The 19,928-nt window shown below is 40.1% G+C and overlaps 1 protein-coding gene across 1 annotated transcript in view; it reads right to left on the bottom strand.

Annotated features, from left to right (window-relative positions):
• The window catches only part of LOC134620210 (alpha-2-macroglobulin-like), a 32,710-nt gene extending 16,448 nt beyond the window's left edge, over window positions 1–16,262 (bottom strand). Inside the window, exons 1-23 of the mRNA XM_063466256.1 lie at window positions 16,183–16,262; window positions 15,923–16,103; window positions 15,671–15,824; window positions 13,667–13,719; window positions 13,555–13,575; window positions 12,841–13,006; window positions 12,681–12,765; window positions 12,435–12,582; window positions 7,384–7,501; window positions 7,181–7,290; window positions 6,917–7,084; window positions 6,452–6,679; window positions 5,091–5,154; window positions 4,851–4,996; window positions 4,375–4,524; window positions 3,506–3,649; window positions 3,285–3,399; window positions 3,064–3,187; window positions 2,518–2,743; window positions 1,870–1,996; window positions 794–915; window positions 645–696; window positions 295–378 (exon numbers count right to left, since the gene is read on the bottom strand). Coding sequence (XP_063322326.1) covers window positions 295–378; window positions 645–696; window positions 794–915; window positions 1,870–1,996; window positions 2,518–2,743; window positions 3,064–3,187; window positions 3,285–3,399; window positions 3,506–3,649; window positions 4,375–4,524; window positions 4,851–4,996; window positions 5,091–5,154; window positions 6,452–6,679; window positions 6,917–7,084; window positions 7,181–7,290; window positions 7,384–7,501; window positions 12,435–12,582; window positions 12,681–12,765; window positions 12,841–13,006; window positions 13,555–13,575; window positions 13,667–13,719; window positions 15,671–15,824; window positions 15,923–16,103; window positions 16,183–16,262 — 2,866 coding nt within the window. The remainder of the gene's footprint in view (window positions 1–294; window positions 379–644; window positions 697–793; window positions 916–1,869; window positions 1,997–2,517; window positions 2,744–3,063; window positions 3,188–3,284; window positions 3,400–3,505; window positions 3,650–4,374; window positions 4,525–4,850; window positions 4,997–5,090; window positions 5,155–6,451; window positions 6,680–6,916; window positions 7,085–7,180; window positions 7,291–7,383; window positions 7,502–12,434; window positions 12,583–12,680; window positions 12,766–12,840; window positions 13,007–13,554; window positions 13,576–13,666; window positions 13,720–15,670; window positions 15,825–15,922; window positions 16,104–16,182) is intronic.
• Window positions 16,263–19,928: the final 3,666 nt, after the last annotated feature.

Here is a 19,928-nt window from a genome sequence, read left to right as displayed (position 1 = left end):
AAAGACACTTATGACAAAAGCTAGACTGCAGTTCTTCCTGCAAAGAATGGCAAAACCAGCCTTTTGTTTTTGGGGTCCATTTATTTTTCACATAAGGCCAGGAAGATGTGGGTCACTTTTTTCTATTTATAAATGAAATCATCTTATAAAAGCTGAATACGGTTTTTACTTTTACTTGAAGATGAGGTCCCTTTTATTTTCTGTTGTTTTAGTAATTTACCTTTTTAACAAAGCTTTAACTTGCCATATTTTTATTTGGCTGAATCAAAATTGAGATGAAATCATGAGGTTTACCCAGGACTGATACAGAAGTGCGGGCAGATCCTTCTATCACATTCTCAGGCAGATGTATCTCTGCTTCCTCTGTCAGCGGGCTTCCTGTGTACAGACACAACAAAAGTCCAATCAGGAAGTCACGACTGCAACAGAGTTACTGTTCAAAGTCACCAGGTGGCCTGATCTTCAGCACATATCGTTACATTCTGTGAAAGTAACAGGTGAAAATTTGGCACATTTTTATTAACATTATTACTTTAAAAATAACATTTTATTTACACAATGCACTCCACTGCTAACTTTGAGCATTTAGGTCATTTGTTTATTTACATTATGTAACTGGTGTTGCTGATGGACATCACACTGACCTTTTGGACAAAGAAGCCAGTTGTACGTCTTTGTCATCTCAGTTCCCTCAGCCTGAGGAAGAGGACGTGCAAAATTATCTTTAAAAAGAGTAACAATTTAAATTTTATGAGTAAAAATGTTTTTCTGGTCTTGTATTTATGACACTGACCTTCACTATGAGAGATTTGGTGACCACGTCGATGCGACCTCTGTCTGGTACGCTCACAACCTCATTATCACATGACACATGGGACGCTACGGCCTCAGCAGACACAGTCACATTCACAGCCCCTAAAAACAGCAGCACAGGTCACCTTCTTTATCTCTCCATTAAAATTCCTGAGGTTATTTTACAGATTTTGTAGAAACTAGAAGGAAATGTGTTGGGACAAAAGGAGACAGTTAACTGTGATCACACTAGATCTAAATCTAGATCTCTAGATTTAATGTTGGATCTAAATCGAAGGTAAGATAAATTATAATTGGAAATTTTACTGCATCAGGCATGAAAACCATGAGCTGAAAAAAAAACAGTCCAAAATGATGTCAGGGTTGCTGCTGAGTCCTGCTGGAGGCCAAAGTACTGCAAATCATAAGATCTAATTAAGATTAAGAAGAAATTATTTACATGGTAATGCAACTGCAAACAGTCTTTTCTAATCATACTGTCCAAGGGAAGCATGCATAATGTAAATAATTAATGAGAATTGAAAGGAAGGTTTCAAAATGACTTATAATTGGCTAAGACAGCTGCATTAAGTAAAGCATGAGGATGGAGGCAGCTGCTCCCCTCAGACTGGAGGTATAGACGTTCTGCCCCACTCCCTACAACCCCCACGTTTAGCCTTCTAAACACAGGGGTTATATTCTTGGTTTACCTCGATTTGCAGCTGGATTTGACTGTCTACATGTCCTAGCTCTACACTGCACACTCACTGTTGTCTAATGCACATACAGCATTCTAAATTCCATGAATATAGCTTATTGGGTCTCAGATTGTCTAATTTTATTATAACTTATATTTCAGCAGTAGTTCCCACATAGTGTTTTTTTATAATTGCTCTTTATTGTTTTAATCTCCATTTATTCTATTTAGCCATCTTATGTGGATTCTTTTTTCTTGAAGCTGCTTTTAAGTCACTTCCTGAGAGTTCACTTCCTGCTCTGGGTCCTGCACTTGGGTCGTACTCAGTCTGCCACACAGCGGTTTCCTGGCAGTGTGGAGGACCAAAGCCTGATTCTCACCTAAGGCTGTTGGGATCATGGTCCAGCTGAGGGTCTTACGCTCGTTGGCACACAAACAGGATGTGTACAGGTCACCAGAGAGAGGCGTGAGGGTGTAATCTGAGGACGGCCCAGGAGTGACAGTAACCTGTACGAGGAACACAGACAATATATTTTAAACTAGCTCAACAATCTCATGGCTACATTTAAACCTGAGTTCAAATGTGAACACATTTTTAAGCATCTAAACGAATGCACAAGCCTGATGTTATGAACTCATGATCAAAGTAGACCTTCATTTTACTTGGATACTTTAATCACTCCCTTCCTAATCGTTTCCCTCCATCTGTTTTCTTACAGCTTCCACACTAAACTCTGTTCTACAAGGTGCATGAGCGCACAAAGAAAGCTAGAGGAGGGTTGGTAGTGTAAAGACATTTGATTGGGCGATCCTGTTGTCAGTATTTGCAGGTGAGCTTGTAGGTGTTGGTGAGCAGGGGCCCTTCAAGAACGGCCTGCATCCTGCATGGTTATATTGCCAAAGAAAAAAATATTTTCTGTTGTATTTTAATAACTATGATATAATTTTTGCTTAGACAGTAATTTTTTCAGTATGGTTTTCCTTGGCTATGAACAGAAATGTATTTAAACACTTTAAACATTCATTACCATGATGCAGCTGGTCAGGTAGTTAAAGACAGTCGCCTTCAGTTCAAAGTGCTCCCCCCGGATGATGGAGTAGGGCATGGTGAGTTCAAGGAAGAAAGGTTGGAAGACTTTCATTTCTTTACGAGGAGCCAAACCAAAACCCTGAGAGGACAAACAGAAAGCCTCCGTCTCCCAGGTGGTGATGGTGTCTGGGACAGTCAGGGACACGCCCCTTTTTCCATCGTCTCTGAAGTAGCAGATACACACAAACATATTCTATAACTGCAGTGTGGATTTCTTGTATATGTTGAATTGACAAAGTAAAAGAGCTCCGCATTGCTAAAGAAAGTTAAATAATAATACCCAAAAATAAAGCACAACTTTAAATATGACAAAACATCAGCCTGAAGCATCAAAACATGCTTAAGAAAAAACTGACAATTATTCTATTTTTGTTTTTCATGTGTGCAAAGACACAGCAGAAAGTTCACATGGGTTTCTAAATGTGATCGTATAAACTTTTTTAAAATGTAATATGCATCTGATCTCTTCACAAGAGATACTTACCCAACTTCCACCAGATCCCAGATCCAAGTCTCAGGGAAGAAAGAGCGAACTGTCTCTATTGGGGCAGCTTCAGGAACTGATCCCAGACCAGGACCAGAAGTACCAATAAGATTCGAAACCACATCTAAAGAAAAAAAAGGAAAATAATTACCGGTTTTCTTTTTGGTAAATACAAAGAAAATTTGTATCAAAAACAAAATGCAAACAAGTAAATGATTCACCGTAGTCGTAGACGTGATAATTTTCGGTTGAGCCATCATGGTAGACTTTTCCTTTGAACTTGACGCATGAAGGCAATCGAATAAACAAGTTTGTTGCCATCTTCAGTCCGACTTTCTAGATATTTCAGCAGCACACAAAGATCAGCAAAAACTGGTGCAACAACAAAATCTATTGCATTTACATTATGTTTGACGGACTCACAGGTATACATGTATTTTACCTGGAAAACTGCATAAGCATCATTTTGCCCTTGACTGGGGTATGGCAAAACATATCTTTTTGGTCTCACATTAAGGCATTCTGTAGCATCTTCAACCTCATATGGGATACCTGACGATTTCTTGAGTGGGAACAAGTCAAATATCTGAAAAGAAAAGTGCAGTTCAGCAAAACCTCCAAACATTTTTAGTCCTTTGAAGTTTTGACTGATCTATCATGATCAATGTCACATTTGGTCCACATATTTGTTAAACTCTTAAATGAAGTACTGGTGTAAATACTAGAACCGATTAGTTTCAACTGAACTGCTAGTTTACCTAAGAAGGGTTCTTAAAAATAAATAAATAAAAATGATCAAGTTAGCAGCAAGCCTCCACAGATATGAGGTGTTGTAGTTGAGGGATGTTAAGAAAGTTGTACAATTTCTTTATAAACTGTTCGTTCTTTGTGACTTTATATGGCTACAGTAAGTCTTCTCCATTTGAAGCTGTCTCTGTAGCTCCTTTACCTCCTTTAAGTCTCACTTTTTCCAGGTTTTGCTGCATGTTCAACATCAACAAACACTAATGTATTTGAGGAGTTTTGATGTAAAGTTAAAGTCTTTTCAATAAAGTAGACACTGACTGGCAGGTGATACACTTACAAGACTGTCATCACAGACACATGCATATGTAACCTTGTATTATTTCTATACCAGTATGCTTCAAGACAAACTCAGCATTTGACTGTTTAAAACAGTTGAATGTACGACTGCCCAAAGAGTACTTATCAGTACCAGAGCGAAGGCGTGAGCTGTTGGTAACTCACGACACTACGGGCTCTGGAAATAAGGGATGTGTCCATCTCACTGGTGTTAATATCAGCAGTTACCTTATCTGCATCCAGAGTCTTCCCAGGCTCCTTGATGAGAACGCTCTTGTCGATGGCGCTCACACCACACAGAGAACGTGGCAGGGCCGTCACCTCCATGTTGGTCTCTTCACCTGGGACGGCTGAAGACGGTGAAAACTCCACTGACACCTGACACACACAAAACACTTGCACAAGTTTAGTGACTGTGATAACTCCCCACTCACTGCTGGCTAAATGTGCTGCTTCACTGTGGTGAGTGACAAACCATGAGTCCTATGGGATGGCTGCACACTACATTGGACACTGTATGAACACTGTGTCAGTGTTAGATAGGTGCTTATATAAATGGGTGTGAGCGTGCAAATGAGGTGGTATAAAGGAGCAATTTGAGTCCTCAGGTAGAGTAGAAACAGCTGTGGAACGATTTGAACACCAGAGCATGGCTGCAGACAAATGACACCAAGCACACAGCACACCCCTAGAATTACACTCACCTTGTTGCTGAAGCATTTGTCAGTAGAGAAGTCAGCACTGTGGGCAATTACATCCTCACTTGGCAGGACGGCATAAGCCACAACCTGGAACTCTGGAGCCATCTCAGGAGACACTCTGACTTTAAAGGACACCTGGCCCTCATTCACTGAAACACAGGTCCAAACATACATCCACAGATCAACAAAACAGACCAACGTCAATGCTTGGCTGTGGCATTTGTGGAAATATGGGAATTTTACCCGATCTATCTTGCACTTCAACCTGTTTTTGTCCTTGCATGGTGACAGCTCCTCTGGACAACACCTGGAAGACAGAAATCATTTAAAAACAAGAATAGAATAGAATAGAATAGAATAGAATAGAATAGCCTTTATTGTCATTGTACAGGGTACATCAAAATTGGAGTGCCACTCCCTTGGTGCAAAAATACAATAATAAATATAAATGTAAAATGTAAAAGGTACATTAAAACAAACAGTAGTAAGTACGATATATACAGGAAAACAACTTTTTCCAAAATTTTGGACATAAAAGAGAGTTTAGAAATTGGCCTGAAGTTAGAAAGAACATTAGGATCAAGATTTTCTTCTTAATAATGCCTCTGATGTCTTTTATGTTGTGAGATTTGAACATTCATGTGCTGAGGTGTTTTTTCTGTTCTCAAACCGATCTCCCTTTAACGGCTCAGTCTGGGTGGGTCTTTTTTTCTCCTCGTCTCTCCTCTTGTATTGTGTATTTCCATTGTTCTACCTCTTCTGACCTGTAGTCCCTATGTGATGTTTGTGCAATGTGTGACAGGTTGAAGGATTACTGCATATAAAACTGTTTAGTTAATACTAATTCATATCAGTTGATATAAGGACAAAAATAATGTAAATATGGTAAGAAAATGGTTAAGAGGTTATTATTTTTCGTGTTATATTAATGGCTTTCATGTTACTTAAGAGAACTGCAATCTATACATCACTGATCGGCTAGTAAGCCTTTTCTGGGATCGATTAGTAGTGTCTCTATTCTCCACTGGGGGCTTGTTCTCCTCACTGCAATAAACGAGTGCATGACAGATGCAAGTCACAATCACTCTCGTGATTCTTTCCCCCTGTTTTCAGGTAAAAGTGTTTAAAAGTTGATATATTTCCAAAGCATAATAACTATAATGAGGGCTAGAATACAAACAACTTTAACTGAGAGCAGAACCCAGATGACTAAAACTAAGACGGCCTAAGAATTTAAATACTTAGCAGAGAGAAAACTAAGGATATCATGAACAAAGGACTAAACACTGAGGCTAATTACTACGTAGACAGAAAATGATAAGGGACAAAGCAAAGGGACCACACAGGAAGTCTGTGGAACCAGCTTCCAGTTTGGATTCAGGAGACAAACACTATTTCTACTTTTAAGATTAGTCTTCAAATGTCCTTTTTGCTAAAGCATATAGTTTGGGCTGGATCAGTATTTATGCTGAGGCTCCTATATTCTCACGATGGACTGAGAGTGTCTTCTTCAGTCATGATGGGTTTTACAACAGTAGGTTTTTAGCAAACACACAAAAAGTCTGGTCATGTTCAACTTTGTAGTAAACCCAGAGATAACTCACCAGATAAATGACATCCACAGACCCTGGAGACTCTCCCACTATAGTGTAGTTTACTGATATGTCTTCTTCTGCATCACAGGGCACTGCTTTATCGTTCGTCTGTACCTCTAGAGAGCTGATTGTTTTAATATCAGGAGAAGACGGCTGGGACATGGATAATGTGTGAAATCCCCTGTCATAGTATGCAGTTCTATATCTTGGGTAGCCCAGTGTTGGTGTCAGGCTTGCCTAGTTGGGGATAAGAAACAAAAATTTAAAAACTGATCTAAAAATAACATTGGACAATGAGACCGTTTTTATATGCAAGGCAAAGGTGGAGGAAGATGAGTCATAAACTGTTTCAGGATTGCAGCTTATTACTGTGGGAGGTATTTGGACATTTGCAGCCTATCAGAAACCAGTTGTGGCTTCAGGCTGCTGTGATGGCTGCATTAAATTACACATTGTTTCAGTGTGTCAGCTCACATGGAGTTGGATATCCTGGTCAAAGTTATCAGTGCTGAAAGAAAATGAGGCCACACCGTTGCTGTCAGTTGTCAGATTTTGTAGTGAGCGTGCTCGCCACATTTGTCCCGTGAACAGGTAGACCGGTGCGTCACAAACTGGTGTATTATTGTGGTACACTACTCTGACCTGTTGAAACACACAATGCTCTATCAATGGACAATACAAACAATTTAAATGTGCTTTGTACCATAAACTAAGCAGAAAACAACATGTTAGGCTCACTTTTCCTTCCACATTAGATCCCCGTTCCCAAACCTTGGGCATGTTAATGAAAGACACTTTTCCAAGGACATAAGAAATCCTGATTCTCTTCTCTTGAGGGAGTGAAATACCTGAATGTAAAAACTTTCATGTTATAATACTGTGAATGCCTTTTTGGTTAAATATATATTAATATGTCATTTTAAAGGAATAAAAAACCTTGCCTGTTCCCTTTTCTTCCACTTTGGCTCTGATATCCAGAACATGTTGAAGCACCTTTTGGTCCATTTTAGTAAAAATTGACATGTTGAAGGAAAACGTTGCACAGCCAGTCTTGTCTGCCTGTAAAGAACAATAAAGAAAGAAAATGACTACTGTGTGCGATACAATCTTACTAGAATAAACCAAAATTATAATCAAATCTCATTCACAGTCGAATCTATAAAATATATTAAAAGTTCAGGCTATGAGATTTTAAAGAATCATGAAAAATATGAGCTTATTTTGAATTTGATGAAAGCAATATGCTTCAAAAATGTATAGTGGGGGGACAAAAGTCTGGAGGGGTCAGTTGTATTAAACTAACACAGCTGAGGGAACATTTTGCAACTGATTATGTTACCTGGCAACAGATCATTTAGATAAACGTGTATAAAAAGATCATCATAGAGGCAGAGTTTCTCAGAAATACAGATGGGTGGAGGTTTACAAATCTGCAAAAGACTGTGTCTACAAATTATAGAACAATAACATAATAATTTCATTAATGAAAAATTATCAAGACGGGGAATATCTCATCATCTGCAGTGCATAATGTCATCAAAACATGCAAAGGATAAGGCTGAAATCCACTATCAGATGGCTGCAGTCTCCAGGCCCTCGGGCAGCAATGCATGAAAAACTGTCGTCATTCTGCCACTCAGATCACTGCATGGCCTCAGGAACACTTCCACAAATCAATATCTGTGCACAAAGTTCACCGTGCCACCCACAAACGCAGGTTAAAGCTCCATCGCGCAAAGAAGAAGTCAAATGTGAATGCGAACTGGAAACGCTGCATTCTTTTCTGGGCAAAAGCTCATTTAAAACGACAAAAACTGCTCTGTACTCCACAACATCCCAAACATCCTTTGGAACTGGGCCTGTAAAGCAGTATGATGGTATCACCTTACAAAACCACTGTGTCGTTTAAATTTCACAACAGCATCTCATTTACATCCTTAAAATCTCAGTACTACCATATATATGTTATAGAGTACTGTGAAAAACTCTTCACCCAACCACCTTTTTGTGTGTTTGTTTGTTGGCTTCCAACTAACCAAACTTTCTTGGTATTTTTTAAAAAGGGCTTGAGCAGTTTGTGTTGAGACTTTGGCAGCTTTTACAGTCATTTCCAGTTCAGTCCCCGTACCTGATCATTCTTAGAGAACGTTTTTTCATTCCTTTATTTGGATCAGGCACTTGATGTTGACCTATGAACCATCAAAGCACAACAAGGACACCTGCCTCAAGGGATTATTGTTTCTATACATAACAGACAACTTAGCAAAGAACCAGTTTGAACTTTATCCTATTGTCGAGCAGCCTGTTGCAAAAACACATCTTTTACTCCCATTTCCTTCTTTGAATCTAAAACAAACACCAACTCATCAAAGCTTGCCTGAGAGAGTTCAAGCTGCATTTCCATTTGTGTTTGCGTGTTTCAGTACCTGCAACATATAAACAAACTAGGGGTGGCTCAATATCTTTGCACTGTATTATGATGCCATAATGTGGCCTGGAAACTACTAAAATACTATGTTCATAACGCAAACAGACAAAACAACACTGTACTGTACCAGTAACAGTGTTGGGGAGTAACGGAATACATGTCATGTCATTCTGTCAAGTTAAAGCTTAAAAAGTTGGTATTCAGAATACAGTAACTTTGTTGAAATAAATGGATTACATGGCGGCCTTTTCCTGCTTCATATGTTAGGCCATGTCACCCCTTCTTACGGCTTTGAGTGAAGAAATATTTTTTAAAATTAATATTCAAAAAACTATTTAATGTGAAGGCAATAGGCAGAGTGTTACAGGCATAGCCCTGAGGAATGTAGCCTCATGGCCAGTGTAGTCAGTGGGGAGAATGGACTGCCATACCCATTTGTGTGTCTGTGAGAGTGAGAGAGGGAGAAAAAGGAGAGCCGAAAAGTACGAGTTGTTACCGACCAGAAACGGGAGATGGAAGCATGTAAATATAATAATAACCACTGCAGCCAAAAAGAGTGCCTGACGAGCCCAGCTGTAAGTAAGCTACAGTGGCTCGCAAAAGTATTCGGCCCCCTTGAACTTTTCCACATTTTGTCACATTACAGCCACAAACATGAATCAATTTTATTGGAATTCCACGTGAAAGACCAATACAAAGTGGTGTACACGTGAGAAGTGGAACAAAAATCATACATGATTCCAAACAGTTTTTACAATTAATAACTGAAAAGTGGGGTGTGCGTAATTATTCAGCCCCTGAGTCAATACTTTGTAGAACCACCTTTTGCTGCAATTCCAGCTGCCAGTCTTTTAGGGTATGTCTCTACCAGCTTTGGACATCTACAGACTGAAATCCTTGCCCATTCTTCTTTGCAAAACAGCTCCAGCTCAGTCAGATTAGATGGACAGCGTTTGTGAACAGCAGTTTTCAGATCTTGCCACAGATTCTCGATTGGATTTAGATCTGGACTTTGACTGGGCCATTCTAACACATGGATATGTTTTGTTTTAAACCATTCCATTGTTGCCCTGGCTTTATGTTTAGGGTCGTTGTCCTGCTGGAAGGTGAACCTCCGCCCCAGTCTCAAGTCTTTTGCAGACTCCAAGAGGTTTTCTTCCAAGATTTCCCTGTATTTGGCTCCATCCATCTTCCCATCAACTCTGACCAGCTTCCCTGTCCCTGGTGAAGAGAAGCACCCCCAGAGCATGATGCTGCCACCACCATATTTGACAGTGGGGATGGTGTGTTCAGAGTGTTGTGCAGTGTTAGTTTTCCGCCATTCATAGCGTTTTGCATTTTGGCCAAAAAGTTCCATTTTGGTCTCATCTGACCAGAGCACCTTCTTCCACATGTTTGCTGTGTCCCCCACATGGCTTGTGGCAAACTGCAAACGGGACATCTTATGGTTTTCTGTTAACAATGGCTTTCTTCCTGCCACTCCTCCATAAAGGCCAACTTTGTGCAGTGCACAACTAATAGTTGTCCTATGGACAGATTTCCCCACCTGAGCTGTAGATCTCTGCAGCTCGTCCAGAGTCACCATGGGCCTCTTGGCTGCATTTCTGATCAGCGCTCTCCTTGTTCGGCCTGTGAGTTTAGGTGGACGGCCTTGTCTTGGTAGGTTTACAGCTAGATTAACGTGATGGTGTTGTGTTTAGTATGTTGCTTTGGTTTTTTTTTTTGCTTGTTTTCTCTTCTTTTTCTCTCAACAGGTGATCCAGGAGATTCTTTTTTCTTTGTCTTTGTAAGTGCCCTTTCTCACTTTCTCTTTTCCCTTCTGTTTTTCTTTTCCTTCCTCTCTTTCTTTCTCCCTATCCTATCCCCCAGTCATGTCTGTCCCATCTGTAACAACTGCAAATAAAATAAATAATAACAATAAAGGTTGATCAAATGGACCAATACGGCAATGCCATGATGATCCATTTGGCAAAATAAATCCATTTGGTATCCTTGTTGGTCTTCAGACAACAATTCTGACGGCTAAAGAACCAAATGGGACAAAAAAAAAAAAAGGTTTACAGTTGTGCCATACTCCTTCCATTTCTGACTGATCGCTTGAACAGTGCTCCGTGGGATGTTCAAGGCTTGGGAAATCTTTTTGTAGCCTAAGCCTGCTTTAAATTTCTCAATAACTTTATCCCTGACCTGTCTGGTGTGTTCTTTGGACTTCATGATGTTGTTGCTCCCAATATTCTCTTAGACAACCTCTGAGGCCGTCACAGAGCAGCTGTATTTGTACTGACATTAGATTACACACAGGTGCACTCTATTTAGTCATTAGCACTCATCAGGCAATGTCTATGGGCAACTGACTGCACTCAGACCAAAGGGGGCAGAATAATTACGCACACCCCACTTTGCAGTTATTTATTTGTAACAAATGTTTGGAATCATGTATGATTTTCGTTCCACTTCTCACATGTACACCACTTTGTATTGGTCTTTCACGTGGAATTCCAATAAAGTTGATTCATGTTTGTGGCTGTAATGCAACAAAATGTAGAAAAGTCCAAGGGGGCCGAATACTTTAGCAAGCCACTGTATTGAGACTCGACTGTACTCTGTGTTCGTGTTTTCCTCCAAAACAATAAGTTCTGTTGGAGCAGCCTTTCAACGCTTCTCTCTGTCTCTCGCAAGCAAAGTTGACCCAGACAACAAAGTAAAGCTAGTTTTCAGCTAAGAACCTGACACTAACCCGACGTATTAGCCAGAGGTCCACTACTGTCGGACCTGTTTTATAAAAGCGCGGGATAGTTTTCTATATGAGCTCGCTGCAAAAAGTGCAGCCTTACCTAATGTCCAGCTACTGTTACTCGTTTTATATTAAGATTTAAAAATCTAGTTGGTATTGGTATGGCGAGTAGCCTTCAGTAATAGTAATAAAACACACAGAAAAAGTTCATTCGTGTAGTAGTAAAAAGAATGATAGGTTATTAAGTAATCCAAAGTATTCAGAATACGTTGCTCTCATTGAGTAACGTAACGGAATACATTACAAAATACATTTTGAGGCATGTATTCTGTAATCTGTAGTGGAATACATTTTAACCTTCCCAACACTGAGCAGTAACTCAGTAAATCAGTCTAAATTGTTCAAACTTAAAACAGGAGCTGAATCTTTGGATGTGTGTATATTCATTCAGCTTGTTTAGGTGTCACTGTCTGATCAGAGTATTTTGAAGTTCTTTTGTGTGACAGACATAATGCGACACACCACTTGCCTTAGCCTTACCAGTAATGCTAATCATCTAGCAGATATTAGAAACACCAACACAACCTATGCAGCCTTTTAGGCACAACAATAACCATCCAAGAAGGATGAGACATCACTAAAAATTCCAATTCGTGGATGAAACAAGTACGGGATGATAAAATGTAGGGAAAAAAAGTGAAGAGAACATACGGCGCCAGTTTAGCTGGGTAGAGCAGGCAACCTGTATGCTGTAATGCTAATGCAGGGGCCTGAATGTACCCAAAGTATCAGGGAAAAAAGGTTAGAGAGAAATAAAGCCATAACTGTACCTGCTTTGTCTCTGTGTGGCAGGGCGCAATCTGCAATAGCGCCAAATCATCCTCACTGTGCACCGATACACCACGGGAAAAGTACCTATCAATAGGTCTGCACACATTAACTGTAACACGTCCTGGTACAGGCTGTCCATACGTGTACCTGTTCAAAGAAAAATAATTAAACATTATGAGTCATTTGCTCTCCAAACTCCAGATTTTCAACAACACATAATTTGTCCAGAAAGAACTTTTCCTTACTTTGCACACACTTCAGCTTCAATGTCTTCCTGCCCAATACTCACTTCTTCAGATATATTTACTGTCACATCAAATTTGGGTAAAACTGGGGGAAAATATGAATGTCAGCATTTTCACTCCATTACAACAAAGAATTTAAAAATAAATAAGACTGACTTACCATACTTCTCCACTTTGAAGTTGTGAGATATTTTCGTCTCACCCATTGACACAATGATCTGGTACGGTCCCTCACGGGCCTCAGTGTCCAAGGAGTAAGAAAGCTGCAGTATTCTGCTATTGGATGTTTCATTTAGCCACTGTCCAATCCTGTTACTATTTGGATCCTGTTAAATCAAATGACAGTGACAGCTACTACACAGGTGTAAATACAGTACCAACTAGATTCTATATTTTCTTTTTCAACAACATTAGAGCTAAAACTGGACAATATAAATTTAGAGGGACTTAAAAATGTCCTGTCCTCATTTGTAGCCAGCTTTGTCCCCTTCTAGATGTGAAGCACTGTTTATAAATGTTTAAAAATTAAGTGACATTAAGAAACCTAAGCTGTAATGACAGGGAAGCTCTGGCTGTGTTTGTGGATTAATTAAATCAAAATTATTATTTTGATTTAATCCCTGTCATTTTATTTTTACATGTTGGGCATCAAGTGACAGAATAGGCCCCTGCACGCTGTGTATTACATACATGCAACCCAATTTGTCCAATTTTTAAACCTTGCACTGTCAGTAACTTGGAGTAATACTGCAGAAGCAGTGTGTATGCAAGCAGTGAGCAGGAAACCTTCAAGTCTGTCTGACTGCATATGTTCAGTGTTGTGTTGATGCATTTACAAGAGAAGTAAAAGCCTTTTCTAGACACGCCCTCTTACCTGAAGTTCAATGACATCATACTGAAAGAAAAGGGGAGAAAGACAGGTGGAGTTAAGAAACTGTTCCCAAAATTCCAAACAGCATTATTAATAATATTGTTCAAAAACTCACCAGCTGATTGGCAGGTCGCATTTTATTATCCATCGTAACGACTCTGAAATTCACTTTGAGAAAAATGGAGAGGTTACCTCTGTTTCTCTCTTTATACTTTAAAACAAAGTCACTGCAACTTATCAAAAACAGATCTGATTGGTCACCCTACACAGAAAGCCAAGACAGATCTCAGATAATGGACTGACATGTATTAATCATATATATCTAATTTATTGAAATTGAACTGATATTGCTAATTTATATTTTAATTAATGACACATTTAATTTATTATCTAATTATGTGCTTAATACATTTTGGCACCCAAAGCCCTCCATATTCTTCCCTCACATTTTTTTTTACTTTGAATTCCAAAGCCATGTTTAAACATATTTATTTTATTATGAAGTTTTAAAAATTAAAACCGTTAAACTGTCACATAAAAAGAATTTGACTCTGAAATAAACTAAGAGGTATTACTCAGACATGATTCATTTTGTGCTATCTGTCCCCGTTTACAAAGTTAAGCTGAATTACTGTCTAATTCTCCATCACAGCAACAGGTCTCAAAATGGAAAATATAATATGGCCTTTGCCCTTTGGGGGAAGTTGTGCACTCTGAGTATTCTGCATGTTTTATTTCTCATTACTGTGAAATAACTGCATACCATTCGCTGTCAGTAGCTGTCTTTTGCAATGTGAAGTTCATCATTAGTGTGAGCTCAAATATGAAACTTGTGGGATTTTTTTTCATTTTGTTTTTTTTAAAAATACCATATTTTTCGGACTATAAGGCACACTGACGATGTGCACAATTCTAGGGCGCATTAAACGCCTTATAATTTTTGCTATGTAACTTTGCACTGTCCACTTTCTGCTGTAACAAAACCAATTTCCGACGTGTGGGACTAATAAACGTTATCTTATCTTATAATAATGACTAACCTGGTATTGTGGATGGATTATCTCAGTTGTTCTCCTGACTGAAGTTTGGTCCATTTAAAGCATTTTTCCATGTGATTGCATTTGTCAAAAACCATCGGAAACTTTTATTGAGCGGAAAAAAGTTAGCGTTCATCCTCCAGCTTCACTGTGTTTATGTTATGCTAACATAGTTGTGTCGCTAGCGATCACATAGCACATCATTATATACCAGCTAGCCCAACTTCAGTAACCCTACACACATCACTGCTGTTTAGTTTTCTGTCTTCATTTATGTTGGAAGTGATAGCAGAGCTGTACATTTTATTTTTATCCAGAAATCTCTCAGTCAGAACATGCTATATCATGTTTAGGTAGCTAGCAAAAACCAGCGAGCTAACTTCCTGCTAACTTCTAACTCTGTTAAATTTAATAAATTCTGTTTTCATGGATGCCTGGATATTGTTACACCTGGTAAAGCAGCAACACTGATCATTTTATTAAAGAGGAAAGAATTTAGACAGTTTTTAACTCTCAGTGATGCCGCAGTGTTCGTTTGACTTTAGGACCTGAAGCAGACGGCGTTTAGGACCCAGATTACGCTGAGTCCGTGAGGCTTCTGACTCTTGTAGCCATAATGCTCCGAGAATCCATCAAGCAGTGCGGCTTCGTACCTTACCAAAGGCGTACTAAAAAAAAATTTTGACAGATTTTTGAGCGCTGTGTACCACGTAAAATCTGTTCGTGGTCAGTAAACACAACCAGAATTCATACATAAGGCACAATGTCGATTTTTGAGAAAAATAAAGGATTTTAAGTGCGCCTTATAGTCTGGAAAATACGGTAATTATGTTCAAAGATGGAGTCGGGTTTCAAAGTGCGAACAAACATCTCGGTCGATGGACTGTATTAAATGTTATATTAAATATCTTGAAAAACATTTGCTATATAAAGCAAACATTTCACATCAATCACTGTATGTGTGTCCAAATTTTGGACCATAAAACTTTTTATGCAAATTGGAGATGGTGGAGCAGCTGGCTCATGATGATTTGATAGGGGATGAACTACATGTTATGAATAACATAACAACACATTGTTACCTTTTTGTCCAGGGAGGTAGATGGGTTTGTCTGTTTGGATGAATGTGAAGGGATCATACGCTTGGATCATCACTTTTCTGACTTGTTTGGAGTAAAATGTGTCTCCTCGTACCTCCACCTGAAAAATTTGCACCTCCTTTTGTACCAAAGGAGCCTGAAACAGTGGGATATTGTAAATAGTCATTAAAGCCAATAATGCTTACAATAAAAACTAACAAACACACTTTGTGTGTGAAAGTGCTGGTTGTGGACCTTAAACTGAACACAGGTTTGAAAGGGCTCATTTGAGGTATGTGTGAATAAGGTCGTGTTCTTCTCTCGGGACTTCAAAGTGACAGTCATGACCAGAGTCCCACTGGGCTGTCGGAGAGTTGCACAGAATTTGGCCTCAGCTCCAGCTTCAATAACTGCAGGAATGGCCACCAGGTACTGGCTGCATACAGCATCGCACATACAGCAGTTACTGCAGTGAACAACTCACACAGACAAAAACACGCTGAAGACAAACTCACGGTTCAGCCACTGCTTGATCCACATGCATCCAGCTCAGGAGGACACACAGAGTGCAGCTCAGGATCCAGAGACGGTCCATGACTGGTTGTGAAAATTCTCAGTGTCAACTTCTGCTAAATATAGGCTGATCGTCCCCACCCACATACACTGTAACAACCACGTGTTTGAAACGCACTCATGTACTCTGATCTCCACAAAGTCAATCACTTACACATTTACAAAATCCCAATCCTAATGTGCCTCTTTTACTTAATAATGTGCATTTTCCTACCGTCAGTGCTGGGCTATCCCACTGTAGTGTGTAACCACTGATATTCTCTAAAATCACTGGGATTTAGAGTAAGTGTAGCCACCAACACTGACCTTTACCCAGCGTGGGATGTCTGACTACCATGCTTGTGACGTTATTTTTCAGGAAAGACTAAAAAAACGTTTGTGTAGTGATAACAGGCTCAAACACAACTGATGGATTCATCAGTGATGTCACAGACTGCTATATTTGCTTAAAAGACAAATATAACAATGTTTCTGTCTGAATTCAAAATGAAACATGTTAAACAGCTATTTGTTGCACTTTAGTAAAGACCACAGATCAAACTTCAGCCCACTGAAATAACTGCAGTGACAGTCACACTGCTGCTGTGGATGGATATGTTTTCTCATTTTTAAACTGAGACATAAAACTGCTGAGAATGAGTCATTATCCCTGACCCTCCGCACGCAGCAGTGTTACCCCATGTTATTCTATTTGTCCTGTTTGATTTGCCTTTACGGGAAAAGGATTTTTGTTTGTTGTGTCTTACTAATGTGCTGCAGTGGGGCATGTTTAAACACACATACAGATGTGTTCATCCTTATTAACAAATCCAGAAAATAACAGAAAAAACAGTTAACAGCACTGAACCCATGAAGGACTGAAGTCTGTACTGATATACTGAATATCTGCTGCTGTTATGATATTATTAGATATTTATTATGATACATGTATTTATGATATGAGCTCACTCATGGTTAATGTGCTGAAAAATGTGCCCAAGGACCCTAAACAGCATGTTCATTTATGTCAATATTTAAAAGTCTTAAATCCTGACAAACTTCATACAGAAACCTGAAATCTGTCCTGCCTGGATTCTTTAAAAATGTGAGCTTTCCGACGAGGGAAAACAACACACTAGACCAGGTCTACACCAACATCCCAGATGCTTACAAGGCCACCCCCCTGCCTCATCCTGGACTCTCTGATCATCTCTCTCTGTCCCTGATCCCTGCTTATAAACCTCTAATTCAAAGTCAAAAACCATCTGAAAAATCAGTAAGAGTGTGGACCACGGAAGCCACCACGGCCCTACAAGACTGTTTTGATAACACGAATTGGAGTGTATTTGCAGAAGGATCAGACTTGGAGGGCCACACTTCTGCTGTACTCTCATACATCAGCTTCTGTACTGAGAGCGTAACAACAATAAAGACTGTTAAAGAGTTCCTGAACCAGAAGCCATGGCTCAACAGTGAGGTGAGAGCCCTACTAAGAGCATGTGACAGCGCCTTCAAATAAGGAGACCAACAAGTCTACAAAGAGGCACGCCAATCTCTGGTTAAAGGCATAAAAGAAGCCAAGCGCAAATACAAACAGCGCATCGAGGAACACTTTAACACAAAGAACTCCAGAAACATGTGGCAGGGCATCAAGACACTCACTGGCTACAAAGACAGTTGCACACAAACCAACTCCCCGGACACCCTAAACCATTTCTTTGCCCGCTTTAACCAAGAAAACAGTGACACCAACACCTACCCTGCCATTACAGAGAGGGACGACGCTCCCATCCAGCTGGAGCTGCACCAGGTCAGAGCCACACTGACAGAGTCTATGTGAGGAAAGCAGCTGGTCCTGACGGTGCAGCCGGTGGAGTGCTTAAAGCATGTGCAGACCCACTAGCAGAGGTTTTCACCACCATCTTCAACCTCTCACTGATACAGTCTGTAGTATCATCCTGCCTTAAGTCAGCCACCATCGTTCCAGTGCCCAAGAAGAACACAGTGAGCTGCTTGAATGACTATCGTCCAGTTGCTTTAACACCCATAATTGCCAAATGTTTTGAGCAGCTCATCATGACACATATTAAAGCTGCCATCCCTGCAAACCTCGATCCATACCAGTTTGCATACAGGGCAAACAGGTCGACAGAGGATGCCATAATAACAGCTCTTCACACAGCCCTCACACACCTGGACTGTAGTAACACCTATGTGAGAATGCTATATGTGGACTTCAGCTCTGCCTTCAACACAGTTCAACCCCACAAACTGGTTAATAAACTAAGCAACTTAGGACTCAGCAGCTCACTGTGCAGCTGGATACTGGACTTCCTGAGCAACAGACCCCAGAACGTAAGAATGGGAGAGCACACCTCCTCCACCCTCATTCTGAATGTAGGTGTCCCACAGGGGTGAGTCCTCAGTCCCCTTTATACTCACTTTTCACCCATGACTGTTCACTAATCCACACCAGTAACACCATTATAAAATGTGCTGATGACACCACTGTCATAGGACTGATCGACAACAACGATGATTCAGCTACAGAGAGGAGGTTCAGCATCTGAAGCAATGGTGTGACGACAACAACCTGCATCTGAACACAACCAAGACCAAGGAGATGGTAATCAACTTCAGAAGAACAAAGCGATCTGAGCACTCTACCCTCTACATTGATGGAGGAGGTAGAAAGGGTAGAAAGCTTTATGTTCCTCAGAGTCAACATCTCGGCCGACCTTACCTGGTCCAGAAACATCTCCCACCAGGTAGGGAAAGCACAACAAAGGCTGTACTTCCTCAGGAAACTACGTCAGGCCCAATTACCCCAAAGACTGCTAGAAAACTTCTACTGCTCAACCATCGAGAGCCTTCTGACTTACTGCTGCACACTCTGGTTCAACTGCTGCACCGCGGAAGACAAGAGGAAACTGCAGCGGGTGGTGAGGGCAGCAGAGCGGGCAATCGGCACTTCACTAACCCCCCTCAGAGACATCTATACTGGCAGCCTTCAGCAGGAAGCCAGCATCATCATCAAAGACCCCTCACACCCTGGACACTCACTTTTTTCCCCCCTTCCCTCTGGTAAACGCTACAGGTCCATCAGGTCGAAGACAAACAGACTCAACAGAAGTTTTTACCCACAGGCTGTCAAACATGCCCTACCTCCACCCTGATTGGAGGATAACTGCACTGCCAACACTCATGGACATTACACCTTATTTATAAATCGTATTTCTGTTTATACTTCAATGCAACCAACACCCTTACCTCTTTAAACTGTATTTATTATAACATTATTCAGTATAGTTCCAACAGCACCCCCCCACACACTCAATGTGCAACATCACTGATCACACTGCACCTCTCAATGCACCTGCTAGTTAGATGGCATGTATGTATATAGATGTAAGCGTGTATGTGGAAATATGTGTGTAGGTATGTACGGATGCATATATGTATATATACATATGTGTATGTATGTTTGCAGGTGTATGTATAACTTGTACATATTTTTCTTGTGTAAATGTAAATTTGTCTGTTATTGTGTAAATACTTACGCTATTGTGTACTTCACACACATGGAGAGATGCCAAACTGCCTTTCACTGTTCTTGTAACAGTGACAATAAAAAGCTATTCTATTCTATTCTACATCTGGGTGAAACATTCTGTTGGATTGCCTCCTATTTTAACAGCTCAACAATTTT

Source organism: Pelmatolapia mariae, linkage group LG3_W (genome assembly GCF_036321145.2).
Source record: "Pelmatolapia mariae isolate MD_Pm_ZW linkage group LG3_W, Pm_UMD_F_2, whole genome shotgun sequence".
Lineage (NCBI taxonomy): Eukaryota > Metazoa > Chordata > Actinopteri > Cichliformes > Cichlidae > Pelmatolapia > Pelmatolapia mariae.
This window is presented reverse-complemented; position numbering and strand designations above follow the sequence as displayed.